The 23,799-nt window shown below is 46.9% G+C and overlaps 4 protein-coding genes across 4 annotated transcripts in view; 2 read left to right on the forward strand and 2 right to left on the reverse strand.

The window, feature by feature from the left end:
• The window catches only part of LOC119356008 (stress-induced-phosphoprotein 1-like), a 3,507-nt gene extending 751 nt beyond the window's left edge, over positions 1 to 2,756 (forward strand). Inside the window, exons 2-5 of the mRNA XM_037622901.1 lie at positions 565 to 666; positions 1,441 to 1,611; positions 1,697 to 1,776; positions 2,153 to 2,756. Coding sequence (XP_037478798.1) covers positions 565 to 666; positions 1,441 to 1,611; positions 1,697 to 1,776; positions 2,153 to 2,204 — 405 coding nt within the window. The 3' untranslated portion in view covers positions 2,205 to 2,756. The remainder of the gene's footprint in view (positions 1 to 564; positions 667 to 1,440; positions 1,612 to 1,696; positions 1,777 to 2,152) is intronic.
• A 2,139-nt stretch (positions 2,757 to 4,895) lies between these two features.
• On the forward strand, positions 4,896 to 8,321 carry LOC119356012 (4-hydroxy-tetrahydrodipicolinate synthase 2, chloroplastic-like). Its single transcript, XM_037622904.1, has 3 exons — positions 4,896 to 5,092; positions 6,006 to 6,086; positions 7,219 to 8,321. The coding sequence occupies exons 1-3, from the start codon at positions 4,968 to 4,970 to the stop codon at positions 8,144 to 8,146; spliced, it is 1,134 nt and encodes a 377-aa protein (XP_037478801.1). The 5' UTR covers positions 4,896 to 4,967; the 3' UTR covers positions 8,147 to 8,321.
• A 21-nt stretch (positions 8,322 to 8,342) lies between these two features.
• On the reverse strand, positions 8,343 to 10,500 carry LOC119356011 (guard cell S-type anion channel SLAC1-like). Its single transcript, XM_037622903.1, has 3 exons — positions 9,833 to 10,500; positions 8,953 to 9,758; positions 8,343 to 8,861 (listed from the first exon to the last, which is right to left on the reverse strand). Exons 1-3 carry the CDS (start codon positions 10,367 to 10,369, stop codon positions 8,477 to 8,479), a joined length of 1,728 nt encoding a protein of 575 aa, XP_037478800.1. The 5' UTR covers positions 10,370 to 10,500; the 3' UTR covers positions 8,343 to 8,476.
• A 392-nt stretch (positions 10,501 to 10,892) lies between these two features.
• LOC119356009 (ankyrin repeat and zinc finger domain-containing protein 1-like) lies at positions 10,893 to 15,165 on the reverse strand. Its single transcript, XM_037622902.1, has 7 exons — positions 14,819 to 15,165; positions 13,327 to 13,790; positions 12,735 to 12,849; positions 11,949 to 12,581; positions 11,759 to 11,857; positions 11,356 to 11,478; positions 10,893 to 11,261 (listed from the first exon to the last, which is right to left on the reverse strand). Exons 1-7 carry the CDS (start codon positions 15,113 to 15,115, stop codon positions 10,989 to 10,991), a joined length of 2,004 nt encoding a protein of 667 aa, XP_037478799.1. The 5' UTR covers positions 15,116 to 15,165; the 3' UTR covers positions 10,893 to 10,988.
• Between the last annotated feature and the right edge of the window lie 8,634 nt (positions 15,166 to 23,799).

Consider the following 23,799-nt stretch of genomic DNA (forward strand, 5'->3'; position numbering starts at 1 on the left):
AATAGCACATAATTGATCTCAAATAGATACTTGTGAAAGCTATGAGAAATGAATGTGTAGTCATATGTTTACCTCGGATAGTTCCACATTGGATGGTGGATGCGGCAGTTTAGTGGTCATGGAGAAGGTGTAATTTCAATGCGTGAGGTGGCTTATTTAAAATTTAACAAACTATGTCACGTCTAGCTACCTAGTGTGTTCATCCCTTTTTCAATAATTCGAGTGGGAAGTTGGAAGTTTGCACAATAGCACTGAAATTGTGAAATATGACTGAATGTGTTCCCATTCCACGTTTATGTGGTAATTCCTAAATGGTCAAGATTTTCGGATATGGCTTCTCGGCAGAAGTATCAGCATTGGGTAACACAGGTTCTTTCACTGTTTTGGAAGCAGTTGTGAATGCGTTATGTGCATGTTCGGAGTTTGGGTGGGGGTGGGCCGGTGGGGGATATGTAAAAATAAACAAGTCGCATAGGTCAAGCTAATATTAAGTTGGCTGATTATATCTGCTACCTTTCCATATATGTCTTAACCATATGTATCTGATATACTCCAATTGTACAGGATGACCCTATTTTAAAATTGAATCCATCTAATATGAATTTAGAAGGAAACAAAGCATACAAGAGAAAAGACTATATTACTGCAGCAAGGCTCTACACCATGGTATATTTTCCACGATGCTGTCTTATCACTCCTAGTTTACAATTGCGCGATATTTTAAGGAAAGTTATGTAGTTTCAGAAAAATCAATATTATTGTGATCTATCGGCAATTGTATGGCTTACACGTGTGTTCATGGTATCTGCCAAACGTTAATAATGCCAGTCTCTTGATTGGGATGCTATGGAAAGCCATTTTTATCGTGATTAGAGGAAAAGCCTTTCCTGCCACTTGAACTTTGTGCAATCTGGCTGTCAGTATTTCATACTTCCTGCTGCTGCTTTAGGTGTTGTTGCCTTAGTCAGTACTGTCAATTAAAAAGCAGGTTGCCCTAAACTTCTACCTTCTCTTTTGTTTGCTTAAAAGGAGAAAAAAGGCAGCCATTTGTTGTGGCTTGGTACGATCTTCAGAATGTGGTGAACTTGAATGATCGTAAATTATCCCAGGGTTTATTGGACCCCCTCGGGAATGTTTCTGCCCGATTTGCTGACGAGTTATATGGTGCCATGCCATATACGTACCAAATTGCCATTTTAATTTAGGTAGGTTAGAAAGGCTCTAATTTGGATGGCTTAAAGTCTTAATAACAAAGTAAAATTGCATCCTATCTAATCTGTATGTGGGTTTATCATACGATTTATGCAGAGCTTAGCACTTACCCCTTTCAAAAAAGTTTTGCCAGTTTAATTGTACTCATACAAATGCCCCTGATGAATTTTTATTTAAGTGGTACCAGTTAGCAAAAGTGATAACTACTGGTTTGATTTGTTGGTGTAGGCAGAAGGTGACTACCCAGAGAATGTAACATTGATTGCAAATAGAAGCGTTTGCTGGCTTAACATGGGTGAAGGAGACAAAGCTTTGCGGGATGCTCAAATTTGCAGGGCACTGCGTCGTGACTGGCCGAAGGCCTGCTTCCGGGAAGGAGCTGCTCGAATGCTGTTAAAGGTAAAAGAAATGTATAATTGGCTTCCACAGCTGTATTTTCTGTAGAAAATCTTTCTTCATTATGCCGTGGTCCTTCTGTCTTCAGGACTATGAAAAGGCATGTGATGCATTCCTTGATGGCCTCAAATTAGACCCATTGAACACTGAGATTGAGAACGCCTTGAGGTAGCCTACTCTTCCCCGTCCATTGAATTCTTAGTTTGGAAGGACAAAATTCACTAGATTCGGTGCGGCACAATAATTCAATCAAATACGTACATATCATCTGTAGCTGTCATCTAGAAACACATTAATTGACTTGCTGGTGACTTCTTTTATCTGCAAAGAACTTCTAGCCAGTAGTTTGTAGATGATTTTATTTCCTGTCATTTGGGACGTGAGATGTTTCCAGAACTCCTAGGGAAGCTGAACCGAACCGTCTACTATGAAACTCCTGTATGCTAAATAGTGCTTGAATACACAAGAGCATTATCTAAACATGCACCATGCATATGCTATGTGCTTTTGTATACGCTGTAATTGTTGGAATATGGTTTTTCAGGGAGGCTTTACATTCCCTGGAGGTATCACATGCTGTCAAGAAGGGCCACTGAAGTGTCATCTGCCCCAAGAAAGGAAAACTTCTATGATGTTAAAAGAAATTAACTGATCTCGACAAGCAGATTATGTGATTCGATCACTCTGCAGTGCGCTGTGGCCTCCAATGTAAGAATATAAAAGTTGAGCGCTTAAATTCAGTATTGCACCAAGAGCGTTGTCCACGGCTTCACGTCATCTCATGTCAGATGAGGCCGAGCAGTTTGGGCAAGCTTGGGAGTTCCCTGCATAACGAAACAACAATTACTGAAACCTATTGTCTTCACAGAGGGAGTATTTGTTTAGGCCTCCGAAAGTACCTACAAGAACTCAGCACGAAACCCACTGACCCATTTAATCTCGTCCACAGAGGTTGGTAGATGTGGTGTCATGAAAAAAGCAAGACCTGACCAACTGGTCGCTGCATCTGTTTGTCTCTGTTTAGAAAAAAACATTCAAGCCAGTCTCTTGTAAGGGCATGTACAATGGTTCTATCTTAAGAGTGTCAGGTAGGATAAATGATGAGGTGAAGGAGAGAGAAATGATAAGAAAAGACTTGTTTTATCTTATTTAAGAGAAGACAAGAGATGATCTCTTAGCACAATTTGTTTCATTATATTTTTAGGAACAACTAATTATTGAAGATAAGACTAAAAGATGACTCATTGTAGACATGTTTTTTTGTCATCTCTAATTTACATGCAAAACTTAAGATAAGACTATCTTATCAACCATTGTATATGCCCTAACATTCTCTCGCTATCTAGCTCGCTGGGCGCTGGCGATGGCCGTAGTTATGCGCATATGATGCCCACGTCGGGCCTCTTCTTTTTTTAGGGAAGGGCGTCCTTTGTTTGCAAACCCAGGAATAGGGAAAATTTTAGTAAGGTGTTTCGGACGGCAGCTTCATGGAGCCTGTTAATAAAAATAAATCAGTTTGAAATTTTTCTGTTTCAAATATCACTAAAAAATTATATATAAGGATGTAACGTATATGTGTGCAAATTTCATGATGAAATACCTTTTTTTAGGTAAATGAAATACCTTGAATTGCAAGCTGCACCAAAGAATAAAATCGTGTACTGTAAGAGTGAATGATGAACGGTGTATGTGCTAAAAAGCCATATGTTTGTCTTTTGTAGCTCTTATTTTAACATATTGCATCAACATACTACTATAGAGCACCAAGATGGGAAGTGAGGAACAGCAGCTAGGACCTAGCTGCGTCCCTTTGGTCCAAGTTTTTGAACCAAAAAATGCAAAGAGAGAAAACTTGCAGAATGTTCTTTGTGGAGATTTTAGCAGGAACAATGTCATCTCTAAAAGTGAGAGAGTTGCGCGTGATGGGAGCTAGGGTTGTCACAAATTGCCTTCTGTGCGTGAGAGGAGAGGAGTAGAGATAGGGTTCATCGAGCAAATGGGTAGGATGCAAATCTGGAATCTTGAAGGTACCCTTTGACTCTCCTTAGTTCGACTAAATGAACTAAAATTCACATTATATTTAAATTTTAATTCATTTGATTTAATTGAGTGTACGTGTTCCAAATTTCATTTGATTTGAGGGCACGTGTTTCAAATTTGCATGCCTACAAATGAGGAAATTTCATCCCAACCCGTTCGCTGCCACGTCATCTAACATGTCACAACCCAGTCAGCATAATGAGTCAAAGGGGTTGTTTGGTTGGTGCCCATGCCAACCCTACCAAACGAGGGCTTGCCCCAAAATTTTGGCACAGGATTTTATCGCCAGGGTTTCGCCCGCAGGTTGCAGCAGAATCTCAAGGGGTGACAAAATAATTGGCAGTGATAGGCGCGATCCAAACACTTACCAACCCATCGGTGAACGACCAAAAATTGCCCGGATAGCTCTAGGCACCATCCAAACAACCCCAAAACAACTATGGATGTGACTCATCACAGGGGATTTCAAGAGTGAAAACTATGGGGCTACTTGGTTGGTGCCCATGCCACCCCTACAAAAACGAGGGTTTGCCAAAATTTTGGCACAAGATTTGCTACCAGGGTTTCACCCACAGGTTGCAGCAGAATCTCAAGAGATGACCAAAAAAAATGGTAAGGATATGAAAAAATAGGGGGATGTTTGGATTACACCTAGGATGACCACGCCAAAACAGAGTGAGCCAAAAATTTGCCGGAGGAATCGACCGCCCGCGCTTCATCGGCGCATGGGCATCATATCTAAACTAGACGACCAAAATATTGGCGTGGAAAGGGAAGCTAGGCTTTAATCCAACATTCACCCATGCAGTTAGTCAACGCCAAGATTTTGGCGTGGTGACCGTGGGCCACGATCCAAACTGCCCTTCAAAACACCTACCAGCCCATCGGTCAACAACCAAAAAATTGGCAGGGCAGCTCTGGGTCCCATCCAAACAGCCCCAAAACCACTATGGATGTGATTCATCACAGAGGATTTCATCAGAAGTGATTTTTTTTTAGAATGGAGTTTTTTTTTTTGAGAATCAGGAGTGAAAACTACTATGTACTTCCACATTTCGCAAGAAAAAAACTATGTACTTCCCTCTTTTCCCTCTTCCACGGGCGAGTCGAAAAGCCCAGGCCACTGTTCTATAAAAAAGGGGCCCAGGCCACACCGTACCGTGCCGTCCAGACGTGACCAGCCCAACCCAGCCCAGCGCATCCAGACGGGTTAGAAGCCGTTAGTCCCGTCTGCCTACGGCGTCACCGCGTCAGCCACGCCCACACCCAAATTCCAAAACCCTCGCCTGGTTCGCTGGTTTCACTCGAGGGACGAAACAATGATGGCGGCGCAGCCGACGGCTACCCCGGGGGTCCGCCTCGGCTGGAAGGGCCTTGGCGCTCTAGCGTCCCCGCCGCGCCTGGCGCTCTCTCGCTCCGCCGCCGCGGCGCTCGCGTCACACAGGTTGCCCCCCGGTCTCTGTGACTACGTTTTTTTAGTGTATATAACCGATTTGTTGATTACTAAAATCGGAACAGTCTGATGAGAGTACTTATGTGCGAATTTCGGTTGAGATTCCTGGATTTGTTCGGCCATTGGATACTAGTCAGTGAGACAGTGAGATTGGGTGGATAGTGAATAGAAGGCCAGCGAGAATTGGCTTCCCCCCGGCAGAAATGAACAGAACTGGATTAGTTATTTAGCTGTAGTTCTAGACTTGGACCTCAGAATAGTTAGTGTATTTTGTTTTGAGTGCTAAATTAAGGATAATGACAGCGTGTTTGCTCTTACTTTAGTTGGCACCAAACATGTGGGGAGCTGTTTGGCTGTAAAACTATTCCAGTGTGATGGTTGCCTTTTATTTATTTATTAAGGAAGCAGATTTTATACTAGCAACTTATCAAATAGGAGGCACCAGACAATGTGGTGGGTGGACCGAGTCTGTATTTGAGCTATAATTAGTCAATCTTTGCAAATCCTTTGTTTCTAGTAATAGAATCAGAAGCTATGAAGCCTCTTTCTCAAGGAAAAAACAAGAAATAAGTAGTACCAGTAGGCGGCGCCAACGTATTTCCTGAGCCACACACATCTTGGTAGGTACTCAAGAAGGTTCCATTGCAGTGTTATATTTTGCACTTGTTTTATTCAAGAGGCTGTGTTTATAATATGTTTCATTTGTCATACAATATGCACAGCTTCCCATCTTGATTATTCAGGATTGTCATCCTTCTGTAATGTGCAGTTTTCCTTCCATTGTTAGAACTGGACATGGGTTTTAGCTTTCATTTTTGCACACTTGTTTCAGCCTGTCTATTCTGCCTGATATTCTGCTCTACTTCCAAAAGCAACACACTAACGCCAAAAAGTGCTTGTACAGGGTTGGCAGAGGAAAGTTTTCAGCTGCGGCCATCACTACTGATGATTATCTTCCAATGCGAAGTACTGAAGTGAAAAATCGGTGACTTTTCTATCTCTAAATTTAGAAAGCCTTGGTTTCTTGTTTTATTCATTTCAAAATTTAGAATGTCTTGGGCAACTTCTTGCAATGGTCAGTATCTGTAAATTTTGATATCGCTGTTCATTGAGTTAGGTGAAGGGGAGCCTTGGCGCAGTGGTAAAGCTGCTGCCTTGTGACCATGAGGTCATGGGTTCAAGTCCTGGAAACAGCCTCTTACAGAAATGTAGGGAAAGGCTGCGTACTATAGACCCAAAGTGGTCGGACCCTTCCCTGGACCCTGCGCAAGCGGGAGCTACATGCACCAGGTTGCCCTTTTGTTCATTGAGTTAGGTCAAACAAGAAATATATTCTTACTTAAACTGACGGAGATTACATCAATTTGGCCCTTTTTTTATGGCATGGTACTATGGCAGCCTGGATAAAGTCTTGAGGGCCAGATGCTTTACTGGCACACCAATTGATGATCATGTTTGCTTCCTGCTGTTTTCTGTTGCATGGGAGGAATATGAAAACTCCCCAAAGCTACTGAGAAGTAGAAATGTGAAGTTAAATTTATTGTCTCAGAGACAAGGGATGAAAACATACTGGGAGAAGATGTTTACCAAGTCAAAGTTATTGTGTTTGTGTGATCAATCCTGTTTCAACCATCACTCGGTTTATTGTTGTAACATCAGGGCCCACTGGCATAACTATTATCTTCTGCAGTTTGTACCTTTTGCTAAATTGCCACATGTACTTCTGCACCATTTCTCTAGCGAATTACAATAAGTCCAGGTATAGCCCCTGAATTATTGTTTTGCTAATAGAGAAACAAAGGATGTTCTTAACTTCTTATTATCTTCCTTTATTAAGCCAATTCTGTAAAACTAACCTAGTTTTTGTGAATTATCCCTTGTCTCGATAATCTAGTCAATTGTTGTAGATATGAGAGTCTAAACTAAGCATATTATATGCTTGGTTCATTCTGCTAAACAAATGATGCTTGTACAATCCTAGTGAATGGCTAACCGAGGGATTTAGTTGCTTAGTAGCCACATGACTAACATGGACCATCCTGTTTGCACACAAGTATTTGACGACTTTGATACATGTCGATGTCTGCTGCTTATATCTGATCTTTCCCTGCCTGCAGGACATCAGTGGATGGAATCAAAAGTCTCAGACTAATCACAGCAGTCAAAACCCCCTATTTGCCAGATGGGAGATTTGATCTTGAAGCATATGATTCTTTGATAAACACACAAATAAACGGGGGTGCTGAAGGTGTAATAGTTGGTGGTACAACAGGAGAAGGTCATCTTATGAGCTGGGATGAACACATCATGCTCATCGGGCACACTGTTAACTGCTTTGGAACTAACATTAAAGTGATAGGCAACACGGGAAGTAACTCAACTAGAGAAGCTATTCACGCTTCAGAGCAGGGATTTGCTGTTGGCATGCATGCAGCTCTCCATGTCAATCCTTACTATGGGAAGACCTCAACTGCAGGACTGATCTCTCATTTCGACGAAGTACTCCCGATGGGTCCAACAATCATTTACAATGTGCCAGCCAGGACTGGTCAGGACATACCTCCTGCGGTCATTGAGGCTCTCTCAGGTTATCCAAACATGGCAGGAGTGAAAGAATGTGTTGGACATGAACGGGTGAAGTGCTACACTGACAAAGGTATAGCAATATGGAGTGGCAATGATGACGAATGCCATGATTCAAGGTGGAAATATGGTGCTACTGGAGTCATTTCTGTAACTAGCAACCTTGTTCCTGGTCTCATGTGCAGTCTCATGTTTGAAGGGGAGAACACAACGCTAAATGAGAAGCTACAGCCTCTGATGAAATGGTTATTTTCTGAGCCTAATCCGATTGGTCTCAACACTGCCCTGGCTCAGCTCGGTGTAGTGCGGCCAGTTTTCAGGAGGCCGTATGCCCCTCTTTCTCTTGAAAAGAGGACCGAGTTTGTCCGGATTGTTGAAGCAATCGGGCGGGAGAACTTTGTGGGACAGAAAGAGGTGCAGGTTCTGGATGATGATGATTTTGTGTTGATCAGCAGGTATTAAATAAGTGAGTTCATTGTGCGCAATGTACGTTGACGAACAGCGGCGGTTCTCCTTTTAGACATTTTATTTGTTCAAGAGTCGTATGTTTATCTTTTCTGTGATTGGAAGTTAACGTGGAACCCTGTGGGCTTTCTTTGCACCCTATAATGCCAGTTCTACTGAGAAATGAGAATAAGCTAAGAGATGTACAGCTCTCTTGTGATCAATCCATAGATAGTGTTCCTTCTAGCTCTAGCTTACTACAATTAACATAGTATTATAAGTGTCTTATTTATGCTGATCAAGCCATGGAATGCTGTAATGCTGTTTAATCACACATAGTATGCACAACTAGTCTGTTTTCTCCTCTTCTTCCTTGTCTGCAGAGTTGCTCTTGGTGATGGAGGAGACGACTGAGAGCGGCACCTGCTTGGCCCACCGCTTGATGTCGTTCACCCTCTTGCCGGCCTTCCTCCCCTTGCCGTGCGGCCTCCCCGCGCCGCTCTGCCGGTCCTTGGTGATGGCGATGGCGAGGTCGTTGGGGAACAGCGAGCGCCAGTAGAAGGCGTGCAGGAGCGTCGACACGAGCAGCAGCGACACCATGGTCGTCGACATGAGGGAGAGGCTCAGCGCGAGGGCTCTGCTGGTGAAGCACGGCACGGCCTCGGCGTACTTGACGGTGGCCAGCGACGCCGTCGTCATGGGGAACGTGTAGGACCACCACGCGATGGAGAACCTGTTGAATTGACACGGCGAATGATCATCAGATGATCGGATCGGACGGTGGAGTGCAAGCGGATATGGGTCATGGATGGGGTGGTGCTCACCGGAAGCCACGGAAGAAGTTGATGCGCACGACGAGGGACATGTAGAGGAAGAGCGCCATGAAGAAGAAGGTGCGCGCGACGGCGTCGAAGCTGCCGTAGATGGCCGCCCAGGCGAGGCTGGCGGCGGACGGCGTGGCGATGAACATGGAGTAGACCGGGTGCAGCTCCATGGGCAGCGCCTCGTTGGTGGGCAGCCGCTGGTAGAGCGTGACGAAGACGACGATGTAGTGGGACACCCCGATGGCCCACAGGAACTTGCCGGCCTCCTCCCACCCGACCCTCGCCGCCAGGATGGCGCCCACGAAGTTGCCCACCACGGACAGGTGCGACGACGGGTTGGCCACCTTGCACAGCCTCCGCTTGCCGCCCGACAGCCACTGCCCGTAGATCTTGAGCTCCAGCGCGAACAGCGGCGCCACGAACGCGCACCACACGGCCGGGTGCAGCCTCGCCGGCGCGAAGGCGCGGGGGAGGCCGATGGCGAGGAACATGGCGGCGATGGACGGCGTGAAGAAGAAGTTGACGCGCACCGGGTGGAAGAACTCGCGCCGGATGGCCTCGAAGTAGAAGACGCACTTGAGCGCGTAGGTGACGGACGTGGCCACCAGCACCGCCGTCGCCAGCAGCCACACGGCGACGTTGATCATGGGCGTCACCCGGAGGAACCCCATCGCCGGGCTCGCCGCCAGCGCGCCCCACAGGATGGCCTGGCTGCCGAGCCCCAGGCAGACCCCGAAGCAGCCGATCGGGAACCGCAGCAGGAACGGCCACACCTCGTCCTTGGGCAGCAGGATGTCCTCGTAGTCCTACGTGCAAACAGTTCGGTCGGCATGATTTTTTCAGCGACCGGCAAGGACAAATGGATGGATGGATGACTTACGCGGACTTCGTCGAGCTCGGGGCCGCGGAGCGCGGCGAAGTAGCGGCCGGCGGGGACGCTCTTGTTGAGAGGGTCCACGTCGGCCGGCCTGCCGGCGGGCTGGCCCTCGACGCGGTCCAGGTCGACGCCGTCGAGCTCCTCCTTGATCCTCGACGGCAGCATGGAGTTCTGCTTGCTGAGCGTGGACTTGGTCCGGAACATGCTGAAGTCGCCGCCCCTGCGCGGGGCGCCGTCCGGGCCGAGGCCGCCGCTGTGGTTGAGCACACCGAGGCTCTTGCCGCTGCGCGGGAGCGCGCGCTGCCCGGGCCTGCCGCCGTTCCTCCCGCCTCTGTCCATGCCCATCACCGTGACGCCGCTGCCCAGGGACACCTGCCGGCTGAAGGCCCTCTGCGCCGGCGGCGGCCTCCGGTCGCTCCGGAGGTTGAGCGGCCCGCTCATGGACGTCTGCCTCGGCTCCTCGTGCTGCGCCGCCGCTGCGCGGATGTCCACCGCCGCGTGCTGGCCATTGCCCGCCGCCGATGGCTCCGCTCCCGACATCCCGCGGCTAGCTACTCGACGGCAGCAAGAACTCAGGTGCTCGAAATGTTGGCGGCGTCGCCGTCCAGCGCCGATATAAAAGCTCCGGGCTCCGGGGAGGATGTCAACGTGAGCCGTGAGCGGGTGCTTTCACGTGTGCCGTCGCCGCGATCATGCATGCACACGGAGAGGCCATTGCTGTCCAAGTGGTTGGCCGATGCCGAGGACACCATGGATCTCTGCCAGCCACGCCTTTTGCGCCAAAGGGGAGATGGCCATGGCGAGGTCACGGGCCGTGGCATCCACTGGGTGTGCGCTGCCGTTGCCGTCGCGCCGGTCACAAAATCGGCGAAAAAGCTCGGAGGTTTTGTAGCCACGACGATGCGTGAAAAGCAGGGGGTCGGTCGAGGAGCCCTGCCTAGTGTGTTCGGGGCTGTCATTTCGGCAAAAGCTCACGTGTAGGTACCCAGCAACCACGCACGACCGAGCATGTGACCTCAGAACGGAGAACCAGAAAACTACCGGTTCAGATGGCGTGAAAACATAAGCAAAAACTGGCAGATGGGCCAGCTCCGGGCTAGTTCATTAAAATCGAAGGTACCACAAAATCTTGGTATGTTTCTCCACGACAACAAAAATCTCAGTCATCTTCCAGCATTTCTGAATGGAGATGCATACATGTAGTGCTGCAGTACTTGTAGCTGTACCTATGGAATGGTACCTTGCCTGCCAGGGACGAGAAACAGCATGAACATGTAGCGTCGTTTGCCGCTGCTGTAGTCTGCGTGGAGCTGCCCGCCGCCGCCGGGGGCCCTGATGTGCCGCCTGATTGAACTGCTAGCGCCGCGAGCCTTCTTTCCGCTGCCGCTGCTCTCTTCTCTCTTTCGTCGGCGAGTTTCCGGTCTCGTTCCTCCTGATTAACAGTGAATCGAGATATAAATATGTGTGTGGTTTGAAAATATACCAAAGATGTGCTTAGCCTAAGATGGTTGCCCTTTAGTACATACCTGCATCGAAAGAGCAACAGCCTGGGGATTCTTATGTTTCAGGCCTGGCACAGAAGCAGTTGATTTACCCATTTGGCCAACTGAAGTGCCTTTAGCAACAGGTTGTGATTGCGCTGCTAGCGCCTGCAGTTTCGAAGGATTAAATGTCAGACATAAGCAGCTAGATCAAAAACATATCTAGGGGTGATGAATGTATACTGGCATAAGTAACAAATTAAACGCCAGCAAAGCAAAGCACTATATTTGGGGCAACCAGTGAATGGTGTTTAAAAAAAGGGCAACCAGTGAATGGTACTTGCAACATATCACCAGATAGTGTATTGCATTCATGTGCAACCAAGTATAAGATATACATGCAGTCATATTTACTCACAACAATCATAATAATGAAACCATTACCAACCTTCTCTTTTTCCTTTTCCTTTTCCTTTTCCTTCTCTCTAGCCTTCTTTTGTTTCTTCAGTTCCTTTGCTCTGGCTTTCTTCTTGGCATCCTTCTCTGCCTAAAGAACAATTACAGATCAATTTACACAGCCATCTTCTTCCTCATTCAACGAGAACAAGAAGAGTTTATTCACAGGACATGAAACTCACCTGTTTTGCAGCTTGTGATTCTTCCATTTCCTTTGTTAATGCACTAGGCACATCAGCAGCATGCCAATCCCATTTGTCAAGGTTGAGCGCCATGAATCTTCTGAACGTATTTCTGACTTCTTTATCTGAAGCCAGCAGGTAAGGTGTCTTTCCTCTTTCATCTTTGATACAAGGATCCAAACCCTGCTCGAGCAATTCCATAGTTTGTTCAACATTGCCAGCCTTTGCAGCTTCATGGAGAGGTGTTGTTGCATTATTAGATGGTATAGCCATTGCTTCATGCGAATTCGATGAGTCCAAAATAGGTTCCTCAGGGGACACACTTATTTCTTCCCTTGCTTCTGTACTTTGCTCAAACTTTGTCACATTTTCCACAAGGGGTAATACTTCACCCATAATAGAGCATTCCGTCTCATAATAGAGCTGTGTTAGGTTATTGTATACGCGTTTCGCTTCTTTCAAGGTGGGCCGATGAACAGTCAAAGGGAGTGGACGAATATCACATGCTTGCAATACCAATTGAGCCTTATCCCCATCAAAGAGCATCTGGCGGTTCTTTGATGGAGCGTATATATAGACACAAACACAGGCGTCAAAGTATGGCTTCCAAGAAACTATTAATTCTTGAACTTCCTGCAATTAGACCGACAATAACAACAACAAATAAAAGAAATATAAGTAAACCATGATCAAATTTGGATACTAACTTGTAATCAGGTGCTAACATCTACTAGAGTTCCAGTGAAAAAGCACCCAAATAAACTTATGCTCTAAGCTGCGCATTACCTTTTTCAATGCTGCTTCGTTATAGCGGCGGAGAGAGGAGCCCGCTGAGTGTGCAACCTTTCCGGTAGCATCTTTTCCAGACTGCCTCTTTCCAGCCTTTGCCCTTACAACATACCTAACACATAAATAAGTAAGAATTATCAGTTATTACTAACATTAAGTTAGAAACAGTATTGCCAACTAATTTTGCTTGACAAACAAAAAATCCAACTAATTTTGCCAGTCACAGAGGTACAACTATGCTGACTGAAAGAATAAAATTTATTCTGCAAGGTGAACTTGACACGGTTATCAAAAGCGACAGGAAAATGATAGTGGCTAGATTATCTAGTTTAATTCAGTCAAACTTTACTACTTTAATATTTATTGTCTAGGAGCATTTCTTACTGTTCCAATGAGAAAAACATCTCTGTCATTTTTTTAGAAATAATTTATTCTGCATACGGCAAAATTACTGAATGTTGTCATAAAACTGAGAGTGTTGATGTTCTTTATCATGTCAGGGTGTACACAGAAATTCATCACGGTAATGTCGATAAAGAAAATATGGCTAACAAGCATGGATAATATTAGGGACTGACAATCTTGTTACCTGTGAAAAGTTTTATTTGCTAATATTTTGTTTCCATCAAAAACACATCCAGCAAAATGTCCACCACTTGTTAATATAATGATCCTCAAATGTGATGCATTGCGAGGTTCACATGCCAACTGCTTCACTCTATTTATCATCTCATCTTCATGCACATATGATGTAGACCCGTGACTTTCCATTTTTCCAGATTTGCAGTCAAAAAATGGTTCTTCATGTTCTTTGAACAGCACGCATCTCCAAAAAGAAACTATGTCACCAGAATGACCATGAAAAAAAAGTTTCTTCCTGAAGTCTTCCTTGCCTTTAACTGAGAGCCGGTGATCCGATGCAGGCACATCTTCCCTTTCGTCCTCAGAACCAGATACACTAGATACCTCCAAATCGTCAAATAGAGAATCAGAATCAATTTTTTCCAAGTCTTCTTCCTTGATAATAGATTTACCAGCAACACTCAGCTTAACCTGACAGGATTGCCAGAAAAACAGATTCAAGAGTGTCAATAAGATGAGAAACATGTAGCATGGATAGGTTTTTGAGAATGACTACACAAACCCCACAGTAATTAGACTAAATATAACAACATCGGGAGGAGATTCATGCTTTTAAATCCAAAGTTACACTAAACAATAACCGTTTTACTTTCAAGTATGTAGCAAGTAGAAAGTTTTGCATTGAATCTTCACAGCATCAAGATAATGTTGAAATAAAATTACCCCAAGATCAAATTAATGATTACGAACTAACCAGTTTAGTCAGGTGGGTCACCAGAGTAGTAAAGTAGATAATAAATAAATAAATAAAAGAATGCAAAGTGGACCAGTAATGACGGCATAAACATTTCCAGTTAGTAGAACATGAACAGTGTACTTTTTAGTGAACATTTCGCTGTTGATACGAGTGACGCCATGTGGATGTAAGATATGCACCAATGCAAGAGGAAGGGCAACAAAGAGTGGATTGATTCCTATGAAATATCTGAATTTGGTAGAAAACGTCAAACACATGTAACAAACAAATCTTCCATGTCGAGTTTGTGGAGGCTATATCAGTTATATTATGTGATGGCGCCCAATTTATAGTTACTTAAACAAATAAGCTGTTAGTAAGGAGCTTTCGCAGAACAGTGTAGCCAAAGACGGCAATTTTAAACTCACCCTGATAGGGTTTCAAGTTCTAACATCTAGAATTTGGGGCTCCGGTGCAACATAAGAGGCTTCTAGTTAGCTATTCCTAGGTACAACTGAATGATTGGATGAATCTAGAGGCTCAATTGATTACTATCTGCTGTCGTTCTCAGGTACTCCACTGAACAGCACATACAGCTGCAGGTTCGTATTTCCATCTGCTGAAGAATGTGTCCTATGATCAACACTAGCATCTAAACACCATTCACACTTTTTCTTCAGTTGTTTCTTACCACATCAATCACGTATTATATACACGAAGGAAGATGCGATGTCAGGTAAAGAAGAGGGATGAGGATATATACGTTGAGGCGGTGGAGATCGGACTTGAAGTGCTCGCGTTGCTCCTGCAGTGAATCGAATTCGCCGGCGCAGGTGTTACACGTCCACCGGAACCCCGCGGCCTCCGGCGGTTGCTGCTGCTGCAACGGCGCCGGCGCCGGCCGGGAGGGTTCGGACGGCTCCGCTGGGGAAGGGGCCAAGGCGGGGTGGGACCGGAAGAGTACATACGAGTCGAAGAAGTCCGAGGGGAGGTCGAAGAGCGAGCGGGGAGGTCTATTCTCCGGCGCGGCCGCCGCCATCTGGGGGGCGGAGGAGGCCATGGCTGTGGATCCGACGTTTCGTGCCCGTGCCGTCTCGTGCGGTACGCGTGGAGGCGGATCTGCCTCATCAACCAGTCATCCAAAGGCTTGTGCGATAGGTTTGCCGTCGGATCAGAAATCGACGTCGCAGAGCAACTAGTCAGCCTTCGCAAAGACAATAAAAACGTCGGTTCTCTTATTTGCAGATTAGTCCTGGTTGCAAATTCTTATTCACGCCATTAAAAAGGATATTTCCAAGATTGCCATTTCTTGTTTGTTTTTTTGCATATATCAAGGTTTGAGATTGCTAATCAGGTCCGCCGCCCGGTAGATTGTTATTTCTCATCGACTCAACTTGTTAAGTAACTTGCTCTTTTGTCAACCCTAGCCGTCACAAAAGTTTTCCCATGTCGTTGCCTCGGTCCCCTTCCTTTCTCTCTTCTAGTGGCCTCGTTATCGGCTAGAGGAGTAGGGACTCACCCGTTGCGTTGTTATTAGTGTTAGTATGGTCTCGTTTCCCCGTCTGTGATGATAAGGTGGTGGTTGCAAAGACGAGTTGGAATAAGACTTCTCCCTACCTCGACGACGTCTGATCTGACACTAGCGAATGGCCAATGAGGGTATTTGTCATCAGATTTGTTGTGTCTCTTCGAATCTTGGCATTTGACGTGTCAATCAAGCGAAGTTGTTGGTTGGATTTTGGTGCGATGACTCCGACCTCTTCTTTTGATTTTGTTCCATTGCATGGTCCTATTTCTCCAACCATTTGGGCCGGTAGTGAAGGCAAGTATGTGTTGCCTGGGGTGATGCCCTAGTCAAGATTCTTTCAATATTTTATAAATATTATTTCATGTGACGGTTAGCGCTGCACTCTTCAGAGTCTACTATAACAAGGGTGTTCAGCAAGTATCCCCTCCCCTTGCTATCACTTAAGTGCAATTTTCAATATCCGTCAAGCGGCAAATGACCGAAGAAAAAGGATGGTTGGTATGGTTTCCAATGTAATTTTGTTTTTCGCTCGTTAATTTTTGTGTCATGTTTTTTCCTCTGTTGTATTGGCTATTTTTTTACTTGATAGTTTTCTAATCTAAAATATATTTTGGATGTATTTTTTGGAAGACAAAAAGATACATGTAAGGTGACTTATGAGCATTGTCTCTCCGAGACAATGTCGGACATGATTTAGCTAAGAGTATTAGGCTAACTAAAGGAAAACGTTTACAATTAACCGGATGATTTCTATCTCTCGTAAACCTCCTTCACAGCACGCCACGTGTCCCACAGGCCCACATGCCCACGCGTCCTCCACCTTATCTCTTTGCCGAAGGATCTGGTCTCCCCTGGAGCGCTTCTCTTCATCCTCATCTCTTCTCTGTTCCATCTCCTCCCTCTCTCTCTCACCCCTCAATCCCATCCAACCCACCGCCGGAGCCATGCCGCCGGCGCCAACAACCTTCCTGCTCACCTTCTCTCCCTCCGGCAAAGCTCCAACACAAATCCTAGGACCCATGTGAGAGATCCATCGCAGGGCATCGCTGCTCCAAAGGGGGGCGAGGGTACGGTGTGGCCACCGGAGCTGCAGAAGACGATGGTGTTGGAGGCGGGTCACCACTCGCCGCACATGCTGCAGTGGGGAGGTTGAGGAGAGGAGCATCACAACATCGGGCCTCGAGAGCTCTGTCGCCACCGCGTCTGCATCGCAGCATCGCCGTCGCCGGCTCGCTGCACTGTTGTGTCACAACATCCGCCATCGTGGTCGCCTGATTCGCCGCAGCACCTCGACGCCATCGCGTTGCGCTGCACTGAAGCTTCGCCAGCACCCGTCTGGTGCTGCGGTGGAGCTTTGACGGAGCAGGCGGGCAGCGATGCTGCGATGGAGCACGACCGCGTGGTGGTGGTGACGCTACAATGAAGCTTCGCCGGCGGCCGTCGGGGTGCTACCATGGAGCACGACTGAGGTTGCAATGAAGCTCCGGCGAGGTTGCAATGAAGCAGCACGGCGGTTGTTGGAGCTCCGGCGAGGTTGCAGTGAAGCTCCGGCGAGGTTGCAGTGAAGCGTCGCGGCGGTCGTTGGAAGCTCCGGCGAGGTTGCAATGAAGCACCGCCGACGTCGGTGGTTCGACAATGCTTCATCATAGCACCACGACATCGACAGTCCGGCGACGCTCCACCGTAGCAGCGACGACCCCCAGTGATGTTTCATTGCAGCTCCACCACGGCACCGTCAGCCAAGTGATGCTCCATTACAGCAGCGGCGACCTCCAGCGATGTTCCATTGCAGCTCCACCACGACACCGACCGTGTTGCATGCGGCCGACGGCAAGCGCTGCTCGCTCTGATCTCGGTAGCGTCTGCCATTGAACGGTTTGTATCAGTTAATGTCGCGGGGCTGTGGGCGTGCTGTGATGCGGGGATACAAACTGATGGCCTTGATTAATCATATCGGACGGTAGATAATGCGGCTTATAACTGCAAGTTATCAACCGGATGACGCCTAGCAGGCGCCCTAACAATGATGCCACGCGTGTTGATGCGGGTACCTTGCTAAAAAGAGAATGCAAGAAAGTTACTAAAACATCTAAAACTAGTGGGAAGCAAATGTAAGCTTAAAGAATAAAAAATAAAACACAAATGGTATAAAGGAAAGAACTATAGTTACGTTTCAAGAATATCATTTCTAACAAAAAAATGAAGGGTTAACTACATATGTATGTTGCAATCACCCAACCCACATATCAAATACAAAAATCTAATGAAAAAATAACTTATGACTAACATGCATGAATTGATGATGTGACGTGTTGCACGCATAGAGACTAATGCAAAAACAATATATTGTTTTTACTTACATGCACAACTTGCTTATGTGGCATGCTTGCATGTCTAGTAAAAATAGCTAGTGGGTTGTAACTATTTAGAAATTGAAGTGTCCATAAGGTGTTGTTATGGGTGGGATCAATGGAAAAGAAGATCAACAAATTAAAATATAGTGAAAATAGATGTTTGTAGGATGGATGTGAACAACATAAAGAAGATCCCTAAGGGGGTCTAGCATTCGCGGTGCTATCCATATTATTATTTTGGTGAAAATTACTTGTATCACCCATTTTGCTACAATCATCATTACATAGGTTTATGACCTCATTAGGCCCTCAACCAAGTCATACCATGCACAACCACTAGTTCTACCATAAGATGTCATCACATGGCTTACAGAAAATTCGGTCTACAGGACGTGAGCAATACAAGAATTTCATTGTTCCATGAGTTGTCTGATCTCACAAACAATGAGGCTACGCTAAGATCTATCCTTATCTCCCTTCATCAACATTTTAGTGGCTTCCTGGCAACCTGATTCAATGACAGCACGTTGATCACTCCATTGCAATGCAAGCAAGAAACCCTCCGTTTTTTGATAAAAGCAAGAAACCATCCCTTATAGCACATAGTTCAGCCTCAAGAGCTTCATGGCAATACAATAAATGACGACATGCACTGAGAATAATACCCCCCAAGTTCCTTGTCGTGCACATCCTCCAAGAACGACCCATCCATCTGTGATTAGCTTCCCTAAATGGTCTTTAGGGCATCTCACCCTCAAACCTCCCCTATACATCTGGACTGTAGTGTTCGGATCACTTTTGCCATCCAACAGGGACACCTATTGTTGGGGAACGCAGTATTTAAAAAAATCCTACGATCACGCAAGATCTATCTAGGAGATGCATAGCAATGAGAGGAGGGAGTATGTCTACGTACCCTCGTAGACCAAAAGCGGAAGCGTTATGAAACGCGGTTGATGTAGTCGAACGTATTCACGATCCAACCGATCAAGTACCGAACGCACGGCACCTCCGCGATCTACACACGTTCAGCTCGGTGACGTCCCTCGTACTCTTGATCCAGCTGAGGCCGAGGGAGAGTTTCGTCAGCACGACGGCGTGGTGACGGTGATGATGAAGTTACCGACGCAGGGCTTCGCCTAAGCACTACAACGATATAACCGAGGTGGAAATCTGTGGAGGGACGCACCGCACATGGTCAAGATCAACTTTCATGTGTTCTAGGGTGCCCCCTCCCCACATATATAAAGGAGGGAGGGGGAGGCTGAGGGAGTCCTGGATTAAGGGGTCCTCAGGCGTCCGGGCTATGTGACGTGGGTCAGACTAATGGGCCATGAAGATACAAGACATAAGATTTCCTCCCGTGTCCGGATGGGACTCTCCTTTACGTTGAAGGCAAGCTTGGCATTCGGATATGAAGATTCCTTCCTCTGTAAACCGACTCTGTACAACCCTAGGTCCCTCCGGTGTCTATATAAACCGGAGGCTTTAGTCCGTAGAGGCAATCATAATCATACAGGCTAGACGACTAGGGTTTAGCCATTACGATCTCGAGGTAGATCAACTCTTGTAAATCCTATATTCATCCAAGATAATCAAGCAGGAAGTAGGGTATTACCTCCATCAAGAGGGCCCGAACCTGGGTAAACATCGTGTCCATGTCTCTTGTTACCTTCGATCCTCATACGCATAGTTCGGGACCCCTACCCGAGATATGCCGTTTTTGACACCGACATTGGTGCTTTCATCGAAAGGATCAATGGACCCATCAGTCATCTACAACAATGCAGCCCTGAGGGAGGACTTTCTCCCCGTTCAGATCTTTGTGTTTGGCGGCTTAACACTACGGGCCAACTCGCTTGGCCATCTAGAGCAAATCGATAGCTACACCCCAGGTCACCAGATTAGTTTTGGAAATCTAGATTATGTCACCAATATCCGAGGAGATTTGGTCTTCCAAGGGTTCGCGACCCCAACCTCCGCTCTGGCCTGAGATCTGGAGCGCATTACCATGTCCGAAGACGGGATGTCCGAGCCCGCCGGACTCCCTGCGGCTATTGAGCCTAGTATGGGAGAGCCGGAGGAAGTAGTGTCACCGGCAATCATCATGAAGCCGGACTCTTCTCCGAACACTGGCTCCGGACCCTCGGAGTCAGCATCGTGTGAGCTCGGTCAAGGAGTCTCCTTCCCGCCATACTCCACGGACTCTCTTCTCCCTAGCCAAACCTCGCCTTTAAGCGAGGCTCTAGACTTAATGCGATCCCTCATCATTATAGAGGGGCAACATCCGAACTACGCCCAGCCTAGACTAGGGGCTGAGAGCGGGGAGTTTTACGTCCCACCCACCACCCACTTCATAGCCACTATCGAGGATCTAACCGATATGCTTGACCGTACCTCCGAAGACATCTATGGTATGGACGTTGATGCCACAAACCAACAAAGCCAAAACCCGCCGCATACCCGATGTTGGGCGGCCACCTCCACATACGACGTATACATGGTGGATACGCCAAAAGAGGATGGCGATGAAGGCAGCAAGGATCCAATCAAGGACAATAACATTGATGAACCATCAAAGCGGTGGCACCAGCGGTGCCGTTCAAAATCACGCCGCGACAAAGAAAGCAATGCCGGCAACGGAAACAATAACACTCTGGAGAATGCCGAAGACCCAGACGCCCCCGCCGAACCAACATCCGAACATGACGATAGGGAGGAGGGGCAGGGTAACCCTGACGAGCCAGTCAGAAATGAGGACTCGGAGGACAGCAATTATATGCCACCCTCCGAAGACGAAATAACCTCGGCAACGAAGACTTCATCGTGCCAGAGGAACCCCTCAAGCAAGAACGCTTTAAGCAACAACTCATCGCAACCGCAAGGAGCCTAAAAAGGAAACAACAATGGCTTCAAGCCGAACAGGATACGCTCAACGACAGATGGAATAATGTCCTGGCAGCTGAGGAATACGGCCTCGCACGACCAACCAAAAGCTACCCGAAGCGCAAGTTGTTACCCCAATTCGACGTTGAGGCGCGGGAGCCCCTAACATCAGCGCGTAACGCAACCGATAAACCAGACCGGCCACCGCGTGGCCAAGACAGAACGGCTACCCAAGCCAAACACCAGCCCACATTACCCCATCGTAAAGGCAGGGAGATAGTGGCCTGGGATTACACCTACGACCTACGACAGAACCTGGACACTAAGGTAGGCCTAGCCAGATCAATCTACGGGTCAAGGGGATGTGCCCCCAACACGAGAGGACGGCTATCAGGCCCGGTGTGATCAACACAACCTCACTCAGGGTGAAAACCACATAGGGACGTCCGCCGAACTCCGTCATGATGTCGCCCGTTATAGAGGCATCGCACACACCCTGTGCTTCACTGAGGAAGTAATGGAGCACAAATTCCCAGAAGGGTTTAAACATATGAATATTGAATCATATGATGGAACAACGGACCCTGCAGTATGGATTGAGGATTTTCTTCTCCATATCCACATGGCCCGCGGTGATGATATCCATGCCATCAAATACCTCCTACTAAAATTAAAGGGACCAGCCCGGCACTGGCTAAACAGCCTCCCAAAGAACTCCATTGGCAGTTGGGAAGACTTGGAAGACGCCTTTCGCAACAACTTCCAAGGTACATATGTCCGGCCCCCAGACACCGATGACCTCAGTCACATCATCTAGCAGCCCGGAGAGTCAGCCAAGAAACTCTGGACTAGGTTCCTAATTAAAAAGAACCAAATTGTCGACTGTCCAGACACCGAAGCCCTCACGGCCTTTAAACATAGCATCTGAGATGAGTGGCTCGCCCGTCACCTCGGCCAAGAAAAACCTAAGTCCACGGCAGCTCTTACCTCACTGATGACCCGCTTTTGCGCGGGAGAAGATAGTTGGCTTGCTCGTAGAAGCAATAGCACCAGCGATCCCTGTAGGGGAATGCAGTAATTTAAAAAATTCCTACGCACATGCAAGATCATGGTGATGCATAGCAACGAGAGGGGAGAGTGTTGTCCACGTACCCTCGTAGACCGTAAGCGGAAGCGTTATGACAACGCGGTTGATGTAGTCGTACATCTTCACGATCGACCGATCCTAGTACCGAAAGTACGACACCTCTGTGATCTGCACACGTTCGGCTCGGTGACGTCCCATGAACTCACGATCCAGCAGAGTGTCGAGGGAGAGCATCGTCAGCACGACGGCGTGATGACGGTGACGATGATCCTATCGGAACAGGGCTTCGCCTAAGCACCGCTACAATATGACCGACGTGGATTATGGTGGAGGGGGGCACCGCACACAGCTAAGAGATCAATGATCAACTTGTGTGTCTATGGGGTGCCCCCTCCCCCGTATATAAAGGAGTGGAGGAGGGGGAGGGTCGGCCCTCTACTATGGCGTGCTCTAGGGAGTCCTACTCCACCCCCTTTCCAAGTAGGAGTAGGAGAGAAGGAAGGGAAGGAGAGAAGAGAAGGAAGGAGGGGGCGCGCGGCCTGCCCTAGGCAGCCCCTCTCTCTTTCCCCTAAATCCCAATAAGGCCCATATACTCCCCGGGAGGTTCCAGTAACCTTCCGGTACTCCGGAAAATGCCCGAACTCATCCGGAACCATTCCGATGTCCAAACATAGGCTTCCAATATATCGACATTTACCCCTCGACCATTTCGAGACTCCTCATCATGCACATGATCAAATTCGTCACCAAACGTTAAGCGTGCGGACCCTACGGGTTCGAGAACTATGTATACATGACCGAGAAACATCGCCGATCAATAACCAATAGCGGAACTTGGATGTTCATATTGGCTCCCACATATTCTACGAAGATCTTTATCGGTCAAACCGCATAACGATATACGTTGTTCCATTTATCATCGGTATGTTACTTGCACGAGATTCGATCGTCGGTATCTCAATACCTAGTTCAATCTCATTACCGGCAAGTCTCTTTACTCGTTTCGTAATGCATCATCTCGCAACTAACTCTTTAGTTGCATTGCTTGCAAGGCTTATAGTGATGTGCATTACCGAGAGGGCCCAGAGATACCTCTCCGACAATCGGAGTGACAAATCCTAATCTCGATCTATGCCAACTCAACAAACACCATTGGAGACACATGTAGATCACCTTTATAATCACCCAGTTACGTTGTGATGTTTGGTAGCACACAAAGTGTTCCTCAGGTATTCGGGAGTTGCATGATCTCATAGTCATAGGAACATGTATAAGTTATGGAGAAAGCAATAGCAACAAACTAAATGATCATCGTGCTAAGCTAACGGATGGGTCAAGTCAATCACATCATTCTCTAATGATGCCCATTAATCAAATGAAAACTCATGTCTATGGTTAGGAAACATAACCATCATTGATTCAACGAGCTAGTCAAGTAGAGGCAAACTAGTGACACTCTGTTTGTCCATGTATTCACACATGTACTAAGTTTCTGGTTAATACAATTCTAGCATGAATAATAAACATTTATCATGATATAAGGAAATATAAATAACAACTTTATTATTGCCTTTAGGGCATATTTCCTTCAATCCCGGCACCTCTGAAGCCATGGATAGTAACACTACTATCAGCGTCCGTCTTCCTCTTGAAGATCCATTTATTCTCAATGACTCACCTATCATCGGGCAAGTCAATCAAATTCCATACTTTGTTCTCATACATGGATCCCATCTCAGATTTCATGGCCTCAAGCCATTTTGCGGAATCTGGGCTCATCATCGCTTCCTCATAGTTCGTAGGTTCGTCATGGTCTAGTAACATGACTTCCAGAACAGGATTACCGTACCACTCTGGTGCGGACCGTACTCTGGTTAACCTACGAGGTT

This window comes from Triticum dicoccoides, chromosome 2A (assembly GCF_002162155.2).
Source record: "Triticum dicoccoides isolate Atlit2015 ecotype Zavitan chromosome 2A, WEW_v2.0, whole genome shotgun sequence".
NCBI classification, from domain to species: Eukaryota; Viridiplantae; Streptophyta; class Magnoliopsida; order Poales; family Poaceae; genus Triticum; species Triticum dicoccoides.